The following is a 25,014-nucleotide window of genomic DNA, read 5'->3' on the forward strand; positions in this document are numbered from 1 at the left end:
CATCAGGGGCCCTTGATAAATTGGCCCCTTAGAATACGAAAATCCAAGCACATTGTTTTCTTATTGTAAAATGAGTTTCACCATCTCTGCTAGTGGGAGGAACAGGGGTATTCCTGAAATTTTTCTGCAAAGTCTGGTGTATTCACAAAATATTTACCTCCTGCGGAATTTGCAGTTTATCTTAAAAAACTGAAAGATATGGAGCTTGTGTCAAAATTCACCTATTTCTAATATAATAAGCCAACGCTAAAATAAAAACACACATGTACAAAATGACAGTCAATTTTAACATGTTATATGCTGAAAGCGAGATTATCTGATTTCTATTTGCTGCATTATTTAATTTAATTTTTAAAGTGCCCCCCTGCTCCCTGTAAAACTTCACCTCAGCAAAGTTTCCATTTCCAGCTCCATTACTTTGTATGGGAGACATCTCGCAACGGGTAGGGACAGCCCCTTTTATTTATTTAGATAATTCTATAAGGGCAGCCAATGTGAGTGTCAACAAGTCTTTTTCACATCTGATAATCTAGATGTTGTACTACTGATGTATCCTTTTAGAGAATCTTACTTGAGCATTGAGCATTAGATAATCATGCAAGTAATGTGCCAAGAGTTTTTAAATCCTTCTACTTACAGTTCTACTATTTATTTTTCACTATGATCTAAAATATTATCGCCTAGATTTAGAGTTTTGTCGGTAAAGACCCGCATAGCTAACGCAGCTTTTTCTCCTACTGCTGCTCCCAAACAACGCTGATATTTAGAGTTGTCTGAATGGCTGCGTTAGGCTCCAAAAAGGGTGCGTTGAGCCGAATTTACCACCACTTCAACCCTCAATACCAGCGTTGCTTACGGTAGCGGTAAGCTGCCAAAACGTGCTCATCCACGATTCCCCCATAGGAAACAATGGGGCAGTTTGCGATGAAAAAACCTAACACCTGCAAAAAAGCAGCGTTAAGCTCCCAATGCAGCCCCATTGTTTCCTATGGGGAAACACTTTCTAAGTCTGCACCTAACACCCTAACATGAACCCCGAGTCTAAACATCCCTAACCTTACACTTATTAAGCCCTAATCTGCCGCCCCTGCTATCGCTGACCCCTGCATTATATTATTAACCCCTAATCTGCCGCTCCGTACACCGCCGCAACCTACATTATACCTATGAACCCCTAATCTGCTGCCCCTAACACCGCCGACCCCTATATTATATTTATTACCCCCTAATCTGCTCCCCCTAACATCGCCGCTACCTTACCTACACTTATTAACCCCCAATCTGCCGAATGGACCTCACCGCCACCATAATAAATGTATTAACCCCTAAACCGCTGCACTCCCGCCTCGCAAACCCTATAATAAATTGCATTAACCCCTAACCTGCCGTCACTAATATCGCCGCCAACTAACTTCAAGTATTAACCCCTAATCTGCCGACCGGACCTCGCCGCTACTATATAAATAAATGTATTAACCCCTAAATCTAAGTCTAACCCTAACCCTAACACCCCCCCTAAATTAAATATAGTTTTAATCTAACGAAATAAAATAAATCTTATTAAATAAAGTATTCCTATTTAAAGCTAAATACTTACCTGTAAAATAAACCCTAATATAGCTACAATATAACAAATAATTATATTGTAGCTATTTTAGGATTTATATTTATTTTACAGGCAACTTTGTATTTATTTTAACTAGGTACAATAGCTATTAAATAGTTATTTACTATTTAATAGCTATCTAGTTAAAATAATTACAAAATTACCTGTAAAATAAATCCTAACCTAAGTTACAATTAAACACTACACTATCAATAAATTAATTAAATAAATTACCTACAATTACATACAATTAAATAAACTAAACTAAATTGCAAAAACAAACAAACACTAAATTACAAAAAAAAAAATTACAAGAATATTAGGCTAATTACACCTACTCTAAGCCCCCTAATAAAATAAAAAAGCCCCCCAAAATAATAAAGGTCCCTACCCTATTCTAAATTAAAAAGTAACCAGCTCTTTTACCAGCCCTTAAAAAGGCTTTTTGCGGGGCATGCCCCAAAGTCATCAGCTCTTTTGCCTGTAAAAAAAAATACAACCCCCCCCCACAACATTAAAACCCACCACCCACATACCCCTACTCTAACCCAAACCCCCCTTAAATAAACCTAACACTACCCCCCTGAAGATCTCCCTACCTTGAGTCATGTTCACCCAGCCGGGCCGAAGTCTTCATCCGATGGGGCAGAAGAGGACATCCAGACCGGCAGAAGTCTTCATCCTATCCGGGCAGAAGAGGACATCCGGACCGGCAGACATCTTCATCCAAGCGGCATCTTCTATCTTCATCCATCCAACGAGTAGCGGCTCCATCTTCTAGACCTCCGGCGAGGAACATCCTCCTTCCCCGACGACTACCCGACGAATGAAGGTTCCTTTAAGTGACGTCATCCAAGATGGCGTCCCTCGAATTCCGATTGGCTGATAGGATTCTATCAGCCAATCGGAATTAAGGTAGGAAAAATCTGATTGGCTGATTCAATCAGCCAATCAGATTCAAGTTCAATCCGATTGGCTGATCCAATCAGCCAATCAGTCTGAGCTTGTATTCTATTAGCTGTTCTATCAACCAATCGGAATTCGAGGGACACCATCTTGGATGATGTCACTTAAAGGAACCTTCATTCGTCGGGTAGTCGTCGGGGAAGGAGGATGTTCCGTGCCGGAGGTCTTGAAGATGGAGCCGCTCCTCGTCGGATGGATGAAGATAGAAGATGCCGCTTGGATGAAGATGTTTGCCGGTCCAGATGTCCTCTTCTGCCCGGATAGCATGAAGACTTCTGCCGGTCTGGATGTCCTCTTCTGCCCCATCAGATGAAGACTTTGGCCCGGCTGGGTGAACACGACTCAAGGTAGGGAGATCTTCAGGGGGTAGTGTTAGGTTTATTTAAGGGGGGTTTGGGTTAGAGTAGGGGTATGTGGGTGGTGGGTTTTAATGTTGGGGGGGTTGTATTTTATTTTACAGGCAAAAGAGTTGATTACTTTGGGGCATGCCCCGCAAAAAGCCCTTTTAAGGGCTGGTATAAGAGCTGGTTACTTTTTAATTTAGAATAGGGTAGGGACCTTTATTATTTTGGGGGGCTTTTTTATTTTATTAGGGGGCTTAGAGTAGGTGTAATTAGCCTAATATTCTTGTAATCTTTTTTTATTTTTTGTAATTTAGTGTTTTTTGTTTTTTTTTGTAATTTAGTTTAGTTTATTTAATTGTATGTAATTGTAGGTAATTTATTTAATTAATTTATTGATAGTGTAGTGTTAGGTTTAATTGTAACTTAGGTTAGGATTTATTTTACAGGTAATTTTGTAATTATTTTAACTAGGTAGCTATTAAATAGTAAATAACTATTTAATAGCTATTGTACCTAGTTAAAATAAATACAAAGTTGCCTTTAAAATAAATATAAATGCTAAAATAGCTACAATATAATTATTTGTTATATTGTAGCTATATTAGGGTTTATTTTACAGGTAAGTATGTAGTTTTAAATAGGAATACTTTAGTTAATAAGATTTAATTTATTTTGTTAGATTAAAATTATATTTAATTTTGGGGGGTGTTAGGGTTAGGGTTAGACTTAGCTTTAGGGGTTAATACATTTATTAGAGTAGCGGCGAGGTCCGGTCGGCAGATTAGGGGTTAATACTTGAAGTTAGGTGGCGGCGACGTTGGGGGGGGGGCAGATTAGGGGTTAATACAATTTATTATAGGGTTTGAGAGGCGGGAGTGTGGCGGTTTAGGGGTTAATACATTTATTATAGTGGCAGCGATTAGGGGTTAATAAGTGTAGTTAGGTAGCGGCGCCGTTGGGGGGGGGGCGATTAGGGATTAATAAATATTATGTAGGTGTCGGCGATGTTAGGGGCAGCAGATTAGGGGTTCATAGGGATAATGTAGGTGGCGGCGGTGTCCGGTCGGCAGATTAGGGGTTAAAAATATTTATTATAGTGGCGGCGATGTGGGGGGACCTCGGTTTAGGGGTACATAGGTAGTTTATGGGTGTTAGTGTACTTAGAGCACAGTAGTTAAGAGCTTTATAAACCGGCATTAGCCCATAAACCTCTTAACTACTGACTTTTTTCTGGCGTTAGGAGTCTTGTCGGTAGAGGGTCTACTGCTCACTTCAGCCAAGACTCTAAATACCAGCGTTAGGAAGATCCCATTGAAAGATAGGATACGCAATTGGCGTAAAGGGATCTGCGGTATGGAAAAGTCGCGGCTTGAAAGTGAGCGGTACACCTTTACCTGTCCGACTCTAAATACCAGCGGGCGGCCAAAAGCAGTGTTAGGAGCCCTTAACGCTGCTTTTGACGGCTAACGCAGAACTCTAAATCTAGGTGTATGTATTGTTTCTGTATATAGGTGAATAATTAAAATGTATTGTTAAATTGTTTACTTCTATTTAAAATAACACACATAATTGTTTTGTTTTTACATTTGCTTGCAGTATTGTTTGACGGATAAACCTGAGTTTAAACCATTTGAGCCTGAAAAGACAGCATTGCAAAAATATCCTATTACAGAATTCCAGCCTGTATATTTTATTGCTGACAGTTTTGAAGATGCAAAGGAGAAAGTAAGGTGAGGTCCTCATTAACCAGTAAGTTTCAGTTAAAGATTGGAGCTTCTACATAGTGAAAGAGAGAAATATTTTATTTTGAAAGACAAACAAACTATAAAACAGCTTTATCTACACTTAGTTTGATAATCCGGCAGCACATGCAGAGAACACATTTTAAAAAAAAAATCCATTCTTCAACTTGGAGAGAAGTTATAGTTCAGACTTCAAAAAGGCTGAACTCACAGAATTTTCAAAAGAAGGAACTCTCTAGCACAGCAAGATCTCTCTCATTTATGTATGTGAAGCAGAGACAAGCGCAGTGCAATATAGCACTGCATGATATGAGAGTTTTGTTACACTTTCCAGTTTCTCATTTATATTTTAATACATTTAAATTTTGATCTAGCAGTAATTTTACACATTCTGATTGTGCTTTGAAAGTTTCTCTGTTACTTTAATAACTTAGGATCATACTTTGCATATTTCTGTGTATTGTTTACAAACTAAATTGCACTTTGTATTTTCTCCATTGTAAACTGAGAGTTTTAGAAAGTGGGAGGGACAGGGCAGTTCCCTTGTTATATCTCACTGGTTTTCAAACCTGTCCTCAGACCTCCCTAACAGGCGACATTTTGAGGATATCTGAACTGGAGCACAGGTGAAACAATCAGCTGATTAGTAAACATGGTTATTTTACCTGCTCTCATCCAAGGTAATCCAAAAAACTTGGCCTTTTGGGGAGGCCTGGGAACAGGTTTGAAAACCAGGGGTATATCTGAAGCTCTGACACAAGTCTTGTGAAATTTTGTAAGCAACAGAAAAGTATTATATACTAAAATAAACAAAACAAGTTAAATTGTAGTAAAAACATTTCAGTTTATTTTGGAATTGAGGCAAACAGAGCCTTTATATCATCCCAGGGGTTCTACAGTTACATTCTCTCTCCAATGTCTTGTATCCAAGACAGCTTCATTACTTTCTATGGACGGCATCTCTCATCTCTCTGGGATTTCCAGGTTCCTCCCCTTTTTGTAGAAGATTCAGTTACTTCTTCCCCATTGAAGTCTTCACTATAATTTCTCTATAAACTAGAGAATGTTTCACTAAAAGGCTCCCTGGGAAACTGACGCTGACAGTTTTTCAGTTTTAACTTAATTAAAAAACATGCAAAGTGCAATTTAATTTGTAAAAAATATACATAAATATACAAAGTATGAGCCTAATTTGTTACATTGTACTATAATTCTATTATTTTGATGTTTTTTTTTAACATTTAAATAAATATAGTTACTATTTTCAAATTGCTGACTGTTTCAATATTCCTTATAGTTAATCTTTTGTGCTCCAGACACAGCATATCATCGTAAAAATGTTTCTAATTTACATCTATTATCAAATTTGCTTTGTTCCCATTATATTTTGTGTTGAAGAGATACCTCGGTTGGGATCTGGAGCACTACATAACAGGAACTAGTGCTGCTATCTAGTGGTCTTGTAAATGGATAACATTCTTGCAAAACTGCTGCTATATAGTGTTCCAGAAAAAGTAAATTAGAAAGTTCTGGAGGAATGGAAGAAACAAGAGAGGTGTCTGTGTGCACCATTAATGAAACAAGATAATCACTGTAAAAAAAAACATAATCAGGGTACTCACATATGTAAAGAACACTCAGACAGTGCTATTAGACACAAGCTGGATATTTGTCAGCAACCCAGCTTACTGATCAGCCCGAGTACAGGAACACAGGAGCACTGGAATCCCAGTAACTCAAAAGTTCTACAATTTCTGCAGCTTGGTGCTTCCAGTGGAAGTGATTGGTATGCAATAGGCAGGTAAAGCAAGGTTCCAATAAAAATTTAAAAACAAATTTATTTAAAAAGTCAACAAATAAAAACAGAAACCATAAGGTAGGGTAAGCTAGCAACCCTCCTTAACAACTTGCAACGCGCTTTTCAACGCTTTAACATGCTGTTTCATCAGGCATACAATCCAGGCTGTATATGGCCTTTAAATATACAAGCCTTACCAATCATAGTACAAACACCTGGGAACCTCCCCCACTGGAAAGAGTTCCCAGCAACTTATCCCTTTGTTGGAAATGTATATTTCAATGATTTGTAAACCTCAGTAGTTGGTAAAATAGTAAGAATCGTATAAAATATACAATATCAAAATAAATATAAATACACACAAAAAAGGAATAAAAAAATAAAAAAATAAACTATATATACGTACAAACAACACTGTTTGTCAAGAATTGTACAAATACTCATTGGCCCCTGTAATACAGAAAGGGAAGCGATGCCATCTCCCTCAAATAGCTCTGTTTAGCATTAGAAGTAGTTTAGGGACAGATCTTTTTTACTCTTTCTTACCTCTTTACCTTGATCGCATCTGGTGTGTTTTTAACATAACAGACTTTCTGCCCGTGGATACATGTTGTTAGTTTACTTTAATGTGGGTGTGTTTAAGGGAAGTATCACTGACGATTTAGAACCAATAGCGATGTGTGTATAATTGTTATAGAGAAGCCCCATAGGCTGCTGACAGAGATGCTGTCATGTTTATGCTGAACAAAACTGTGGCGCAAAAGGGGACGGGATAGGTGGCGTGGCTAAAGTACAAAACCAATACAATCAATGGGAGAGAGATTAAGTAAAACCCAAATACAATTAAGCCGTGTATAAGTGTTATATGTGAAAGACAATTAGATTATGTTAACAACCAAAAAGGATAACTATACTAATATGATATATTACTGTGACCAATAACTAAATGAACTAGACATAACAGAACAGGTACCAGTGTAAACCTCTTTTATTCTGGTGACTATAAATAAGTGAGTGTGACTGTGGGCATGCTTAAAAAAGGTGTTTATTTAACATAGCGGGCATCTGGTGTTTGACTAACATAGCGTGCTTAGCGCCCATGGATACATGTTGTTAGTTTACGTTGCCAAGGATATGTTTTCTGGAGGTGATTGGTATCACTGACAATTTGAAACCATATCACATATCATATATTATTTATGTTATTCATCGCCTCCCTTTAGCACGCCCATAGTCACTCCCTTTTAAATATAGTCACCTCTATATAAGATTTTATATAAGAGGTTTACACTGCTACCTGTTATTACCTGTTATATAGTTTATATAGTTATTGGTGACAATCCTATATCACATTAGTATAGTTTTCCCTTCCGATTACCAACATAATCCATTGTCTTTCATAGATGGAGCGGTTAACATCACTGTATTTGGTTGTTACTGAATCTTTCCCCCATTGATTGTATTGGCCCCCGCACGGTAGCCATGCCACCTAGCCTGCCCACTTTTGCATCACAGTTACGTTTATCATATACTTGATAGTATCTCTGTCAGGAGCCTATGGGGCTTCTCTATAAAAACTACACATATATTGCTATTGGTTTCAAATTGTCAGTGATACCAATCATCTCCAAAAAACATACCCTTGGCAATGTAAACTAACAACATGTATCCACCGGCGCTAAGAACCCTATGTTAGTCAACATATGCCCGCTATGTTAAATAAACACCTCTTTTCAGCACGCCCACAGTCACACTCACTTATTTATAGTCACCAGAATAAAAGAGGTTTACACTGGTACCTGTTCTGTTATGTCTAGTTCATTTAGTTATTGGTCACACTAATATATCATATTAGTATTGTTATCCTTTTTGGTTGTTAACATAATCTAATTGTCTTTCACATATACACTTATACACGGCTTAATTGTATTTGGGTTTTACTTAATCTCTCTCCCATTGATTGTATGGGTTTTGTACTTTAGCCATGCCCCCTATCCCGCCCCCTTTTGCTCCACAGTTTTGTTCAGTATAAACATGACAGCATCTCTGTCAGCAGCCTATGGGGCTTCTCTATAACAATTATACACACATCGCTATTGTCAGTGATACTAATCACTTCCCTTAAACACTCACATTAAAGTAAACTAACAACATGTATCCACTTGCGGAAAGTCCGTTATGTTAAAAACACACCAGATGCGATTACGGTAAAGAGGTAAGAAAGAGTAAAAAAGTAAAAAAGATCTGTCCCTAAACTACTTCTAATGCTAAACAGAGCTATTTGAGGGAGATGGCATTGCTTCCCTTTCAGTATTACAGGGGCCAACGAGTATTTGTACAATTCTTGACAAACAGTGTTGTTTGTATATATAGTTTATTTATTTTTTAATTCCTATTTTGTGTGTATATATATTTATTTTTAAAATTATATATTTTATATGATTCTTACTATTTTACCAACTATTGGGGTTTACAAATCAATGAAATATACATTTCCAACAAAGGGTTAAGTTGCTGGGAACTCTTTCCAGCGGGGGAGGTTCCCAGGTGTTTGTACTATGATTGGTAAGGCTTGTATTTTCAAAGGCCATATACAGCCTGGATTGTATGCCTGATGAAACAGCGTTTTGAAGCACTGAGAAATGCGTTACAAGTTGTTAATTAGGGTTGCTAGCTTACCCTACCTTATGGTTCCTGTTTTTATTTGTTGACTTTTTAAATAAATTTGTTTTTAATTTGTAATTGGAACCTTGCTTTACCTGCCTATTGTATAACAATCACTCCCACTGGGAGCATCAAGCTGCAGAAATTGTAGCACTTTTGAGTTCCTGGGATTCCAGTGTTCCTATGTTCCTGTACTCGGGCTGATCAGTGAGCTGGGTTGCTGCCAAATATCCAGCCTGTGTCTAATAGCACTGTCTAAGTGCTCTTTACAAATGTGAGCACCCTGATTAGGTTTTTTCTTTCATGTAATTAGCAAGAGTCCATGAGCTAGAGTCCTGTGGAGGTGGTGAAGTAAGTTTGTGCTAGATTCTACGTTGATATGCGCTCTGCAGCAGGTTGGAGCCCGGTTTTCCTCTCAGTGTGCAGTGAATGTCAGAGGGATGTGAAGAGAGTATTGCCTATTTGAATTCAATGATCTCCTTCTACGGGGTCTATTTCATAGGTTCTCTGTTATCGGTCGTAGAGATTCATCTCTTACCTCCCTTTTCAGATCGACGATATACTCTTATATATACCATTACCTCTACTGATTCTCGTTTCAGTACTGGTTTGGCTTTCTACTACATGTAGATGAGTGTCCTGGGGTAAGTAAGTCTTATTTTCTGTGACACTCTAAGCTATGGTTGGGCACTTTTATATAAAGTTCTAAATATATGTGTTTAAACATTTATTTGCCTTGATTCAGGATGTTCAACGTTCCTTATTTTCAGACAGCCAGTTTCATATTTGGGATAATGCATATGAATATTTCAATTTTTTCTTACCTTAAAATTTGACTTTTTTTCCTGTGGGCTGTTAGGCTCGCGGGGGCTGAAAATGCTTCATTTTATTGCGTCATTCTTGGCGCGGACTTTCTTGGCGCAAAAATTTTCTTGTCATTTCCGGCGTCATACGTGTCGCCGGAAGTTGCGTCATTTTTTTGACGTTTTGCGTCAAAAAATGTCGGTGTTACCGGATGTGGCACCATTTTTGGCGCCAAAAGCATTTAGGCGCCAAATAATGTGGGCGGCTTTTTTGGCGCTAAAAAATTTGAGCGTCATTGTTGTCTCCACAATATTTAAGTCTCATTATTTATTGCTTCTGGTTGCTAGAAGCTTGTTCATTGGCATTTTTTTCCCATTCCTGAAACTGTCATTTAAGGAATTTGATCAATTTTGCTTTATATGTTGTTTTTTCTATTACATATTGCAAGATGTCTCAGATTGACTCTGAATCAGAAGCCACTTCTGGAAAAACGCTTAACTGAGTTTCAGTTCTACCAAAGCTAAGTTCATTTATTTTAAATGTTATAAATGTTTATCTTTAGCTATGGTTTGTAATAAGTTATTATGTTATACTTTTACATGCGGAATCCATTAGTATTTATGCTTTATATATTTCCTTTCTTACAAGAAATATTTAGAAGATTTATAAGAAATATTTTTCTGATTCTATTTTAAAGGCTTTGTCTGACTTCGTGCCTTCTAATAAAATTTTTAGGTCTTTTTTCACTTCTTTTTTAATTATTGAAGTTTCAAATGACCAACAACATACTGATTTATCCTTCTCTGATGATGTTTTTTTCTCTTTCAGAAATTTTTCTTCATCAGATATTGACACCAACAAATCTACTTTTTTATTATTTTTCTATTATTAAAGTACATTTGTTCTTTGTTGAAAAGGTGTTGATTATTTTGGATATTAAGGTAACTAGTTCTTTAAGACTAGCTGACATTATTTCTGCCTATTTATTTCTTCTGTGTTTTCAGAGGTTTTCTTTCCAATTCCCCATACTAGGGAATGGAATAGGCTGAGAATTTTCTTTTATTTCCTCTTCAAAGGTTTTAAACTATATTCTTTGCCAGCAGTTAAACTCAATTTGGAGGGTTCTCCAATTTATTGGGGCTATCTCTAATTCTACTAATTATGCTATTGTTTCTATAGCAAAATAGTCTTTATTTTCCTTTAGATAGTTGTATCTTATTTATGGAAAATTATTTAGTTTCAGGTACTTTTCTTGGTCCTGTGATTTATTTGGATATTGCAATTGCTTTATTTTCTCTGTTTACTTTAAGATCAAGTATCAGATTATGATTTATTTTAGCATTGTTAAAGGGACAACATTTACTAGACTAGGTGCTGTTGCATTTGTCTTGTTGTTTTGCATTTATTGATTATGCAAGTCCACTGTATTGGCTGGTCCTTTAAACTGGACTATCATGCTAATAATTTCATTTGTGTCTTCATTTTATTGAATATTTTCGCAAATGAGGGTTAATCTATGTCTTTAGCTTTTTTAGCTTGAAGAATTTTGTGATTTAAAAAAAAAATAAAAAAAATCCATATTTCTTTTGTTCTAAGATAATCAATTATTTGTTTTATAATTGGATTCAATTGTTAACTGTTACTCGGGTCTTCAAGATTGAGTTCTAAGATTAAAACTTTAAGCTTATACTGGTTTGGTTGTTCTTATTAAGGAACGAATTCCTGAGTTCTTTCCCAAGTAACATGTCTATAATTGGAGTTCGAAATCAGCTCCCTAATATTGCGATGAGCGTGCCGTATTCCAGCTTGGCTGGTAAGGGGCAGGTTAAGGCTTCTTTGAAATTTATTTTGTCCAAATTTCTTTGATTTTATTCCAGTAAGGTTAACACTTTCTTTAACTGTGTTTCTGTCCTATATATTTTGGGTACTGTTGAAGCATGGCTGGGCACCCATGGGGTTCAAGCGCTGCTCAGACCTGGAATCTTCTGGGGTATTTCTTCCAGTTCCTTTTGAGGAACCGGGTTTTGGAGTTTTATTCAAACTATTTTGCCTTTTTATGGTCATTGATAGCATTATTTGTTTTCATTAGATACAATAAATGCATATTTTCATTTTTCTGTTTTCATTCAGATTATTTTCTGAGGATGCGGAATCTCATATGATTTACTTGCTCTTCAGGACATAGTTAGAGGATCTTTTTTTCAAAAGCTCTTGATTCCTCACACAAGTGTCACCTTTTTTAGGTTTCCAGATAGTTTGTGTCACTGTCCTTGTCTCTATCAGACAAGGGATAATTTTATTGGGTTCCGTCTATCGGTTCCTTTAGTCTCTATTATTTCCTTCAGTTGCTATATATGCATAGAAGTTTTAGGTCTTATGGCCACAGCATTGGATTCAATTCCCTTTGCTCATTTTCACTAGAAAGAACCTTTCTAGTCTTTTATAAGTGTTGTTTCTACAAGAACATGGTTGGAGGATCAATTTACCAAAAAGTTTGTTTGATTCCTCAGACAAGGGTAACCTTTTTAGGTTTCCTGATAGATTCAGTGTCCTTGATTCTGTCTCTGATGGACAAGAGGCGTCTGAAATTGGTTTCAGCTTGTCGAAACCTTCAGTCTCAATCTTTCCCTTCGGTAGCCTTATGCATGGAAATTCTAGGTCTTATGACTGCTGCATTGGACGCGATCCCCTTTGCTCGTTTTCACATGCGACCTCTTCAGCTCTGTATGCTGAACCAGTGGTGCAGGGATTATACAAAGATATCTCAATTAATATCTTTAAAACCGATTGTTCGACAATCTCTGACGTGGTGGACAGACCACCATTGTTTAGTTCAGGGGGCTTCTTTTGTTCTTCCAACCTAGACTGTGATCTCAACAGATGCAAGTCTGACAGGTTGGGGAGCTGTATGGGGGTTTCTGACAGCACAAGGGGTTTGGGAATCTCAGGAAGCGAGATTACCAATCAACATTTTGGAACTCCGTGCAATTTTCAGAGCTCTTCAGTCGTGGCCTCTTCTAAAGAGAGAGTCGTTCATTTGTTTCCAGACGGACATTGTCACATCCGTGGCATATGTCAATCATCAAGGAGGAACTCACAGTCCTCTGACTATGAAAGAAGTCTCTCGAATACTTGTATGGGCGGAATCCAGCTCCTGTCTAATTTCTGCGGTTCATATCCCAGGTATAGATAATTGGGAAGCGCTACATCCGGGCAAATGGATTCTTCACCCAGAGGTATTTCTTCAGATTGTTCAAATATGGGGACTTCCAAAAATAGATCTGATGGCTTCTCATCTAAACAAGAAGCTTCCCAGGTATCTGTCCAGATCCAGGGATCCTCAGGCAGAAGCAGTGGATGCATTGTCACTTCCTTGGAAGTATCATCCTGCTTATATCTTTCCGCCTCTAGTTCTTTTTCCAAGATTCTAAAGGAGCGTTTGTTTATTCTGCTGGTGGCTCCAGCATGGCCTCTCAGGTTTTGGTATGCGGATCTTGTCCGGATGGCCACTTGCCAACCGTGGACTCTTCCGTTAAGACCAGACCTTCTATCGCAAGGTCCTTTTTTCCATCAGGTTTCTCAAATCCTTAAATTTGAAGGTATGGAGATTGAACGCTTGATTCTCAGTCATAGAGGTTTCTCTGACTCTGTGATTAATACTATGTTACAGGCTCGTAAAACTGTATCTAGGAAGATATATTATTGAGTCTGGAAGATTTACATTTCTTGGTGTTTTTCTCATCATTTTTTCTTGGCATTCTTTTAGAATACCTAGAATTTTACAGTTTCTTCAGGATGGTTTGGATAAGGTTTGTCTGTAAGTTCCTTGAAAGGTCAAATCTCTGCTCTTTCTGTTCTTTTTCACAGAAAGATTGCTAGTCTTCCTGATATTCATTGTTTTGTACAAGCTTTGGCTCGTATAAAACCTGTTATTAAGTCAATTTCTCCTCCTTGGAGTTTGAATTTGGTTCTGGGGGCTCTTCAAGCTCCTCCGTTTGAACCTATGCATTCGTTGGACATTAAATTACTTTCTTGGAAAGTTTTGTTTCTTTTGGCCATCTCTTATGCTAGAAGAGTTTCTGAATTATCTGCTCTTTCTTGTGAGTCTCCTTTTCTGATTTTTCATCAGGATAAGGCGGTGTTACGAACTTCTTTTACATTTTTACCTAAGGTTGTGAATTCTAACAACATTAGTAGAGAAATTGTGGTTCCTTCATTGTGTCCTAATCCTAAGAATTCTAAGGAAAAGTCGTTGCATTCTTTGGATGTAGTTAGAGCTTTGAAATATTATGTTGAAGCTACTAAGGATTTCCGAAAGACTTCTAGTCTATTTGCTATCTTTTCCGGTTCTAGGAAAGGTCAGAAGGCTTCTGCCATTTCTTTGGCATCTTGGTTAAAATCTTTGTTTCATCATGCCTATGTCGAGTCGGGTAAAACTCCGCCTCAAAGGATTACAGCTCATTCTACTAGGTCAGTTTCTACTTCCTGGGCGTATAGGAATGAAGCTTCAGTTGATCAGATTTGCAAAGCAGCCACTTGGTCTTCTTTGCATACTTTTAGTAAATTCTACCATTTTGATGTGTTTTCTTCTTCTGAAGCAGTTTTTGGTAGAAAAGTACTTCAGGCAGCTGTTTCAGTTTGATTCTTCTGCTTATAATTTCAGTTTTTTTCATTATAAGATTTAAACTTTATTTTGGGTGTGGATTATTTTCAGCGGATTTGGCTGTCTTTATTTTATCCCTCCCTCTCTAGTGACTCTTGCGTGGAAGATCCACATCTTGGGTAGTCATTAACCCATACGTCACTAGCTCATGGACTCTTGCTAATTACATGAAAGAAAACATAATTTATGTAAGAACTTACCTGATAAATTCATTTCTTTCATATTAGCAAGAGTCCATGAGGCCCACCCTTTTTTGTGGTGGTTATGATTTTTTTGTATAAAGCACAATTATTCCAATTCCTTATTTTTTATGCTTTCGCACTTTTTTCTTATCACCCCACTTCTTGGCTATACGTTAAACTGATTTGTGGGTGTGGTGAGGGGTGTATTTATAGGCATTTTGAGGTTTGGGAAACTTTGCCCCTCCTGGTAGGAATGTATATCCCATACGTCACTAGCTCATGGACTCTTGCTAATATGAAAGAAATGAATTTATCAGGTAAGTTCTTACATAAATTATGTTTTTTCCTTGATTATCTCGTTCCATTACTGGTACACACAGGCACCTCTCTTGTTTCTTCCATTCCTCTAGATATTGTGACATCTCGATGTGAGAAGAGTGCAGCCTTTTTTCCAACTTCTGCCACCTACACCTCTGAGCCACAGATTTATTCTTCTACTACCAACTGGGTTATTTGATATGAGTGGATACTTATACTCAGAGACATATTAATGTACTTTGGTAATATTTTCAAAGTTTTGTAACCACAGGTTATTTCTATTACATGTTTGTATTTTGTTTATACTAACTGACCTATTACCTTCATAATTGACTGCTATCTCTGTTTAGCAAGTCAGGTCATATTGTTTAGATCACCTATAGCGCCCCCTAGTAGGAGCCAGTTCTCACTGACTCTTTATTTTCTAAATTAGAAAGTTGTTTAAAATTGCATGATCTATCTGAATCATGAAAGAAAAACATTGTTTTATACCCCTTTAAAGTATAATGCTATGTTTATAGATATTTTCACTTGAAAATAACAGTGTAATATAAAATATTTACATAGGAAATTTGCAGCTACAATTCCTCGGCCTTTCTCAGTTCGCTACAACCCATACACGCAAAGTATTGAGGTTCTGGACAATGTGCAACAGCTTAAGAACCTTGCTGACAACATTAGTGGTAAGTTACCAAACTTTACCATGCATCATACCACCACTTTGTATATATTTTTTTTAAAAACTCTGAGATATACTCCCAAATTATGTTTGTCCTACTTCATATTTTCCTTCTTAATATGAGGAGAGTCCATGGCTTCATTCCTTACTTGTGGGAAATACTGAACCTGGCCACCAGGAGGATGCAAAGACACCCCAGCCAAAGGCTTAAATACCTCCCCACTTCCCTCATCCCCCAGTCATTCTTTGCCTTTCATCACAGGAGGTTGGCAGAGAAGTGTCAGAAGATACGGAGTAGTTTCTTATGGCGGGTAGTACTCTTCGGAATGGGACTGGAGTTTTAAAGGGACACTGAACCCAAATGTTTTCACTTGTGATGCAATTTTAAGCAACTTTCTAATTTGCTCCTATTATCACATTTTCTTCATTCTCTTGGTATCTTTATTTGAAAAGCAAGAGTGTAAGTTTAGATGCCAGCCCATGTTTGCATGGGTTGTTCTTGCTGATTGGTGGATAAATTCACCCACCGATAAACAAGTGCTGTCCAGGGTTCTGAACAAACAAATAGCTTAGATGCCTTCTTTTTCAAATAAAGATAGCAAGAGAACGAAGACAAATTGATAATAGGAGTAAATTAGAAAGTTGCTTAAAATTGCTCTATCTGAATCACTAAAGAAAAATTTTGGTTCAGTGTCCCTTTAAGTAATCTTGTCAGCAGTGAGAGCATTGACAAATGTTAGAGTCTGGAGATGCAGGGAGAGTCTTTCTGCGAACCCATCCAGACTCGTATTAACAGCTCCTAAGCAATCAGTGTTGACGAGTTCCACTGCCTGCTTCTATCACTCAATTCCATGCCAGGAGCGATGCTACAAGACTGTCAAACTTGAGAGGCTGTGTTTCTGTTCCACGGCATAGATTCCGGTAAGATCGTTTAATTTTTTATACACATTTGATAACGCAAGAAGACAGGGTCACAGTGTGACTTCTTTTATCTGAATGGAATCAAGGGTTAATGTCTCAGGAAGGGGATTATGGGACAGGGGGGATTAATCACATATTTTAAATGTTGTGTTTATGCTGTGACATGTGTGAGATGAGGCTCAGGCAGATGTGGGAACGTACAGGTTTTACTTTCATTTTGGAGAGCTATGAAGCCTGTTAGGCTGATGTGACGAGACCAATCTCGCCACTGTGCATTGGAGGGCCTGTTATGGAACATTCTTTGGGCTGGAGGTACATGGGCTTAAGGATACCCAGAGACTGCATGGAAATGTGGAATTTTATATGCTGAACACCCCATGTACTTTCATAACTCTGTCTTATGTCCATGTCACTCTGTATCCATAAATACAGGATGGGTACAGGGTGTGAATGCCCTTTGTGGGAGCAATTGTGACTCTATAAACCAAGGGGGCATAAAGGACTTCATAGTTAATAATAAGAGCTGTTCTTGTGTTCTGTAATAAGATGTCTTTTTTATGTTTCTGATCTGATTGTGTCTCAGGAGTCTGTCTGGGTAAACTGATTGTGTCCCTGTGTGATTATGTTAACTAGACTGCCCAACATCAGATTGTCTGAGTAAATTTTCTTCCACAGTTAATTAACTTGATATGTTAATCTGTTTTACCTGTGAATAGACAATTTTTTTCTTGTGTTTGATTGTTTAATTGTTTATGCAATGTATCTTTATTGTATCCTGTAAAAGGGTGTTTTCCTCTAGCCATGGAGATAGTTGGATTTCTTCCCAATTATCTCCAGGATAGGGAGAAGTGGTTCACTGGTACCAAGGGGAGCATTTATGCCTGAGCCACTGCGATTGGCTAATGTACTATACTTGTCAACCAGGTGGGAGACCTGCATAAATACTGGGCATATAGCCCTCAATAAAACACTTTCTGTTTTACCCTCAAGATGGAGCTTGGTCTCATGTATGGGGGGAATTAACTGGGTTCGTGTGTTGCTGATCCCGTATTCAGGGCATCTTTCATCTGGTATTAACCCTTGGTATCCGGGTTATATCATAACAGCTTGGCATGCTTTTTAGTGGTGGAGGGGCGGTCCTGCATGGCTCACCACGTGACCGGGTGTAGTCACATTGATTCTCTTCTTCCTGACTGCGCGGTTGTCTGGAAACAAAGCAGTTTCTCTCTTGGGCCTGGGTCATAGGAGGTGGTGAGTGTCCCAGCCATTGGGGGTATAAAGGTGCCATTTATTTATTTTTTTTATTTTTTTTTTTTTTTTTTAGTTTTATAAATCTTTATTAACACAAAAAATATGAATATGACAGACTTGGCTCTGGTTACAATGTGAGCCCGCTACTGTTCGTACAGCAGCAAAAATTAACATATTATTGTATGTTTGCCAAGATAAATTCCAAGTCTATTACAAAACAGTGTCAATAAGAACAAAAATTAGTTTTCTTCAAGTTGTTGGTGTAATAGTGCACACCTAAAGATGTGAAAAAATAGATGTATAAGTCAGTTTAAAAGAGAGATGGAGGGAAGGGGAATTGGAAGAAGAAGAGAGAGAAAGAGAAAAGAGAGAAAAAAAAAAAAAAAAAAAAAAAAAGGGGGGATAGTAGGGGAAGGAAGGGGAGCAGTAGGAGGGTAGGTGGTAAGTGGTAGATTTCACTAATAGACCACATATTCTATGCCTGTATGTTTAGGTGTTCATGGACTTCCAAAGTTCCAGCATGTATTCATGTATTTCTATTCTATCCTCTCTCCAGTACCTGTAACGTTCCAGCTGTAGATTCCTGCTAACCCAAGTCGACCAATCTGAAATAGAGGGGACGTTTGTGGTTTTCCAATTTTTTGGAATTAGGGCCTTGGCGCTATTGAGCAGTATATATAAGAGTTGCCTCTTGGGTTTTTCAGCAATTTTGGGGAGGTTATGGAATAATAAAGTGTTGGGGCTCCTGTTTAGTTTGATCTGTAAAGTATTATCTATCATATCTAGAATATTCCTCCAAAAAGCCTCTACTAATGGGCAGCTCCACCATATGTGCGAAAGAGTCCCCTGTTCCCCACAACCTCTCCAGCACTTCCCATCAGTTTGTCTGTAGATCTTTTGTAGCCTAGCGGGGGTGAGGTACCACCGCGACAGGTACTTGTAGTTGGACTCGATTGTTTTAGCAGACACTGAGGCCTTTGTGTGAGTGATAAAGATTTTTTTCCATTCATTGTCCGTGGGGCACGAGCACAGCTCTTTGCCCCAATGACCTGCAAAAGTTGGTAGGGGGGACCTTTCAGGTGACATTAATGTTCGGTACATTATGGTGATCAAGTGTCCCGGGTTATCAGGGAGTAAGCTAAGTTTTTCTAGCATCGTCAATTGCCTAGTTAAGAGTTTTGCCTGTTTGTATGTCCCCAGGAAATGGCGGAGTTGCATATAAAAATACCAGGATATATCTAGGCCCGAGTCATTTAGTTCCTCCCAACTCTTAAGTTTGTGGTTTGTGAGAAGTCTGTGAAACATTGTCATGTCCAGTCGCGTCCCATTCAGTTGGGGTCTCTGTGTGATCGTGAAGGGAAAGTCTGGGTTTTGTGTGTATGTGGTCAGTGGTGAGGGATTCGTGGAAACGTGGGGGAATTCCAGCAGGGTCTTATCCCATTGTGTAAAGAACTCTTTTGTGATAGTGTAGGATAGAATCGCCTCAGGTCTAGCTTTGGGAGAAATCCACCCCAAGGAGCCCACGTTATCGACACCCAGTATCACCCTTCCAATCTGTACCCATGTTTTCTGCTCTTGATTAATGCTCCATTCTATTTGGTGTTGTAGGGCTATTGCTCTTCTATATTGTAGTAAATTGGGAATTCCCAACCCACCCCTTTCTTTTTCTTGATATAGTGTGTTTCTTGCTACCCTTGGTCTGCCTCCCCCCCATATATAGACCTCTAGAGTGTTCTGCAACTTCTGTAAGTAATTCTTTTGAAGAGGGATTGGGAGCGTCTGCAGATAATACAGGATTCGCGGGAGCACGTTCATTTTGATTACGCCAATACGGCCTAACCAAGAAATTTTTTTGCTTTTCCAAGAGGATAAGTCGCAAGTGATTGAGTGTAGTAGGTGAGTGTAATTGGCCTCGAATAGAGATTCTGGAGATGCTGTAATATTGATTCCCAGATATTTAAGTGTTCTGGTTTGTAACCTTAATGGGCATGTGTCTGTAAGTTGGCGCAAATCTTTCTGTGTTAAATTTATGTTTAAGATTTCTGATTTGTTTTGGTTTAGCTGGAAGTTGGACACTTTACCGTATTCCTCAAATTCCCGTAGGGCTTCTGGAAGGGACACAACTGGGTTAGACAATGATAGTAAAACATCGTCTGCATATAACGATAGTACATGGTCCTTTTGACCTATCTTTATCCCTGATATTTTCTGATTTTCCCTAATTTTCTGCGCCAATACCTCAATTGTTAAGGCAAAAAGTAGAGGAGACAACGGGCATCCCTGTCGGGTGCCGTTGTTGATATGGAAGGATTCAGATAGAATATTATTTACCTTAATTTGTGCCGTGGGCACAGTGTATAGTGATAGAACTTTGCTCATGAAATGGGGTCCGAAATTCATCTTCGACAGGGTGGCCTTAATGAAAGGCCAACTCACCCTGTCGAAGGCCTTCTCGGCGTCGGTTGACACCAAAATTGATGGGATATTTTTGTTTTGGGCATAATTCACTAGGAGGCAGGCTTTTATGGTATTGTCCCTAGCCTCACGGCCCGGGACAAAACCGACTTGATCCGGTGATACCAGTTTTGGTAGGAATCTGTTCAACCTGTTGGACAGGACTTTGGCAAATATTTTTAAGTCCACATTTAGCAGCGAGATAGGTCTAAAGTTCTCAGGACGGTTTGCTGGTTTCCCTGGTTTTGGGATTGTGGTGATGTGGGCTAATAACATGGTTGGTGGGAATTCTTGTGTCGATCCTATCTCATTGAACAGAGTTGTCAGTTGTGGAACAAGGATGTGTTTATACAGTTTATAGTACTTGGCACTAAACCCATCGGGGCCCGGGCTCTTGCCTGATGGTAAGTCATCTATGGTTCTGGCCACTTCCTCAGTGGTAATAGGTGCTTCTAGGTCTCCTGCTTCTTCATTTGTGAGGGAGGGTAACTTGACCGAGTTAAGATAAGTGTCTATTTCTAATGAATTGGTTTTATTGTTCCCACCCCCCTGGGATTCTCCCTTATTTTGAATATTATATAATTGGTTGTAATAGGTTTTTAGGACCTCTGCTATTGCAGGACTGTTTGTGCATGGTTTCCCTTTTCTGTCTAGTATGGTGTGTACGTGTGCTTTTAGCTGCCCTCTTTTTAACGCTCTTGCCAAAAGTTTTCCGGGTTTATCCCCGTATTCATAGAACCTCTGTTGAAGCTTTAAAGCAGCCTTTTGGTGTTCTATGGAGTGTAAGTTTTGCAATTCTTCTCTAGCTTGAAAAAGTTCTGTTTTAAGAAAGCTATTAGCTGGGGATTTTTTATGGTGTTTTTCCAGATCTTGTATTTTAGACAGAAGGAGGCTATATTTTATTCTGGCTTGTTTAGCCAGTTGGGATTTTTGTTTCATGAGTTCGCCTCTAAGAACGCATTTATGCGCTTCCCAGATAGTGCTAGTTTGCAGATCTGGTGTCAAGTTGTGTTGGAAGTACTCTTTCAGTATGTTATCTATATGTGTTTTAAGAACCTGGTTACTGAGCATAAAATCATCAAATCTCCATATGTATGGCTGTGTGGGTATCGTGGGCCAATTTAATTTGCATATTACCGGTGCGTGGTCAGACCATGTCATTGGGAGTATCTGTGCATCAGTCACTAGGGCCAGCGTGTTTTGGTCTGTAAGTATGTAATCTATTCTTGTAAAGAGGTTATGGGGGTGTGAAAAAAAGGTGAAGTCTTGTTTCATGGGATGTAAAACTCGCCACACATCATGTACCGCTAACCCCTCTAACCGATTATTGCACTGTCTGATCACTCTCTTGGTGACAGAGATAGTAGACCTTGATGTGTCTAATTGGGGGTCTAGTGGTATATTGAGGTCTCCTGCTATAATTAGAGCTCCTTTACTTATCTCTAAAATTTTATTGGTAAGGGTCTTCAGAAATTTGTTTTGATGAAGATTTGGTGAGTATACATTGACCAAGGTTACTGTTCTATTGTGTAACTTGCCTATGAGAATCAAAAATCTGCCCTCTGGATCTTTCTCCACATGGATAGTAACCCATGGGGAAGTGTGTTTAATCATTATCCCTACTCCATTCTTTTTCTGGTTCCCTGAGGCAAAAAAGGTGGTGGGAAATTTAGGGCAATGCCATCTCGGCTCTCTATTTCGCTTAAAGTGGGTTTCCTGCAAAAATAGTATGTCACATTTCAGTCTTTGAGCATCTTTCATTAGGTGTGATCTTTTTCTGGAATGTTCAGTCCTTTTGTGTTAAGCGTCAGAATTGACAGGTTATGTGTCACGTGGGGAGGCATGATAGAGGGAAGAGTTAGGAAGGATGAGTTGGGATGAGGGAGAAGGGGAAAAAAAAAAAAAAAAAAAAAAAAAAAAAAGGCAAAAGAGGGGGGAAAGTTAAAAAAGAAAGAAAGAAAGAGTGGAGAAGTTTAGATTAAGAGGAGTACAAGGACCTGAGATCTATAATAAAATTAGTTGCGCCTTGTGGAGCACTTATCAGTAGTCTGGATCAGGAAATTGTGTATCCTCCGGTGTGTAATAAGTAAAGGGAGAAATAAGGCTAGAAATACCCTAGAGCGGGTAAATTTACCTGACAAGTCAGTTAAGGGTAAAGTAAAGTGTCAGGTAACAGAAAGTGGGGTCAGTATCCCCACATCCAAACTACTTAGTGGAAAAAGAAAAAGTGTAAGATAATTAGGGTCATAGATGCCCAGTTTCATCTGGGCTCAGATAGATAATTTAGGATTGCTATTCTATTTTAGTCCCATAAACATATACATACAAGATTGAATTAAGGTACAACATAATATAGTAATATAATGGTATACAAACAATAATAACTTTATGTCTCAACATCAACATTAACTCTTATTTAAAAGTAGATATAAGTCCCAACATTTCTTAAGTCTTTGAGGTATAGGTTCCAAGGAATGAGATTAAACAATATACAATACTTTCCCTCTAGAATTCTTGTTACATCTATCTACCATATTGGCTAAATGTTCATTTTTTATAATTCTATAATGTTACAGATCCAAGCAGAGGGCTGTCTCTGTGTATTCAGATTGGGGTCACAACTATCTCACTATGCTGATTCTAGTGTGAGTTTGCTTGGGACTGTTAGGGTCACGTAACTATGTGCAAGGGATGGGCAGTTCGTAGCTTACTACTATGTAGATTGTTATATTAATAATCTGTTTCTAAGTGTTATGATCTATTAGTTGTACACATGCTAATAAAGAGTCAGTATATGCCGCTATATCTAAGCCTTAGGTATCCTTATACATTCTAATATACAGCAACTCTAACCCAGAAATGCAGACATTCAAAGTTTCAACACAATCTACACCATATTATATGCATAGTTACTTTCTCCTGTGTTTTATTCATCATGTGGTGCGGGTCCCAGGTCTGGAGGTGGAATGTCCAGATTCAAGACCTCACAAAAGGTCGGTAGGTCAGAAGATATTCTGTATGTGGCTTGTTTTCCATTCCTGGTGGCAATAATGCTCACCGGGAAACCCCATTTATATGGGACACCCTGTCTTTGGAGGACGCTAGTGATGAACTTTAAGTCCCTCCGTTTCTGGAGCGTTATTTGGCTCAGGTCCGAGAAGATTTGGAGTGGAATACCTGCGTGGGTGACAGTTCTCAAGGCCCTTGCCCTTTGTGAAATCAGTTCCTTGTCTTTGTAGTTCATAAATTTGACAATAATGTCCCGTGGTGGCGCCTTAGAAGAAGGTTTTGGGCGAAGCGCCCTGTGTGCTCTTTCCATAACCACATCTGGGGAGCTAGGTGTTCCTTTTATAGTCCTAAATAAGTCCTGGAGGTAGCCTTCTATGGCATTATTGCTAACTGATTCAGGCACTCCTCTGATCCTCATGTTGTTACGCCTTCCCCTGTTGTCCAGATCCTCTATCTTGGACAACAGGAATTGTAAATCCCCTTCATGGCTCTGTATATGTTGTGAATTTGCATCCACCTGTTTCTGCAGTGTCTCATGTTTGGTCTGGAGAGTATGCACTCTTTGGCTAACGCTGTTCAGATCTTTTTTCAAGTCCCCAAACAATGATCTCATTTCTGTTAGTACTATGTTAATGTCTGCTTTTGATGAAATTGTGTTCAAGTCTTCCCTTGTAAGGGGTTCTTGTGGCAGCAGATCTGTCGTGAGCTTTTCACTAGTTGCTGAGGATGTTGAACTTGATGTTTCAGTGTCTTCCTTATCAGCAGGAATAGGTGCCATTTTTAAGTAGCTTGTTAGACTGTTGGTTTTATTTCCCTTGTCGGGTCTGCTACCTTTTTTAGTAGACATACTGCCTAGTGTCCTGTGTTTAAGGTTGTGGACACCTTTGAAGTGTATGACGTGGGGCTGCTGCAGATACTGTGATATATATAGATTAAGTCAGATGTACATAGGTGACTGAGTTAGAGAGTACTTTAGCACCATCCAGGTCACAAAGTTCGTTATGGTCCCTTTTATTTCAGGGATTGCTAAATTGTGTTAATGCCCAGTGTTATGTTGTTTGTGCCCCCAGACACCCTTTTCCCGCTGCGGTCCCTGAGGACCAGATGTTTTCTGCGTGTCAGCGTTTATGGCGGTGTTGTTTATTTGGTGGGCCTCAGATTAATAGCACAGTGCTCCAGTAAATGTTTAACGTAGGATGGCAGGTCCCAAACCCCCCAGGCAATAAACTGTTTGTGCGCCCCACAACTTATTCAGTGTCTCACCCAAGTTCGCGGTGCAGTAGTCGAGGCCTGTTTATCTTTCCTCCAGCGTCAGCTAGCCGGATCTGAAACGCGGTCACTTTCACGCCAAGAAAGTGCCGCGGTTGTTATCTCCCAGGTCTGTAAGCGGTGGTGTCTGCTTGTTATATATTTATGAGTCTTTGTGGGGCCGGGGCACGTCTCTTATCTCCCGGTATGAGTTGATCGTCACCTGGGGTTGTTAGTTCAGGACCGGCGGGTGCCGCGATGTTAAAAATGCCGAAGCTCCTCCGGGTCTAGAATCTCCTATGTGCTATACACCTCCAAGCCACTTAGAAAAGCTGTTTTAAAGTTAAATATTAGGCATCCATTAT

General features: G+C 38.8%; 1 protein-coding gene across 2 annotated transcripts in view; it reads left to right on the forward strand.

The window, feature by feature from the left end:
- PAH (phenylalanine hydroxylase) overlaps positions 1–25,014 on the forward strand; it is a 141,670-nt gene that overhangs the window by 95,196 nt on the left and 21,460 nt on the right. For both annotated transcript variants that reach the window (XM_053716975.1, XM_053716976.1), the window contains 2 exons: positions 4,513–4,646; positions 15,655–15,770. In XM_053716975.1, the coding sequence (XP_053572950.1) occupies positions 4,513–4,646; positions 15,655–15,770 (250 nt within the window). The remainder of the gene's footprint in view (positions 1–4,512; positions 4,647–15,654; positions 15,771–25,014) is intronic.

The sequence above is a fragment of the Bombina bombina genome, chromosome 6, assembly GCF_027579735.1.
Source record: "Bombina bombina isolate aBomBom1 chromosome 6, aBomBom1.pri, whole genome shotgun sequence".
Classification (NCBI taxonomy): Eukaryota; Metazoa; Chordata; class Amphibia; order Anura; family Bombinatoridae; genus Bombina; species Bombina bombina.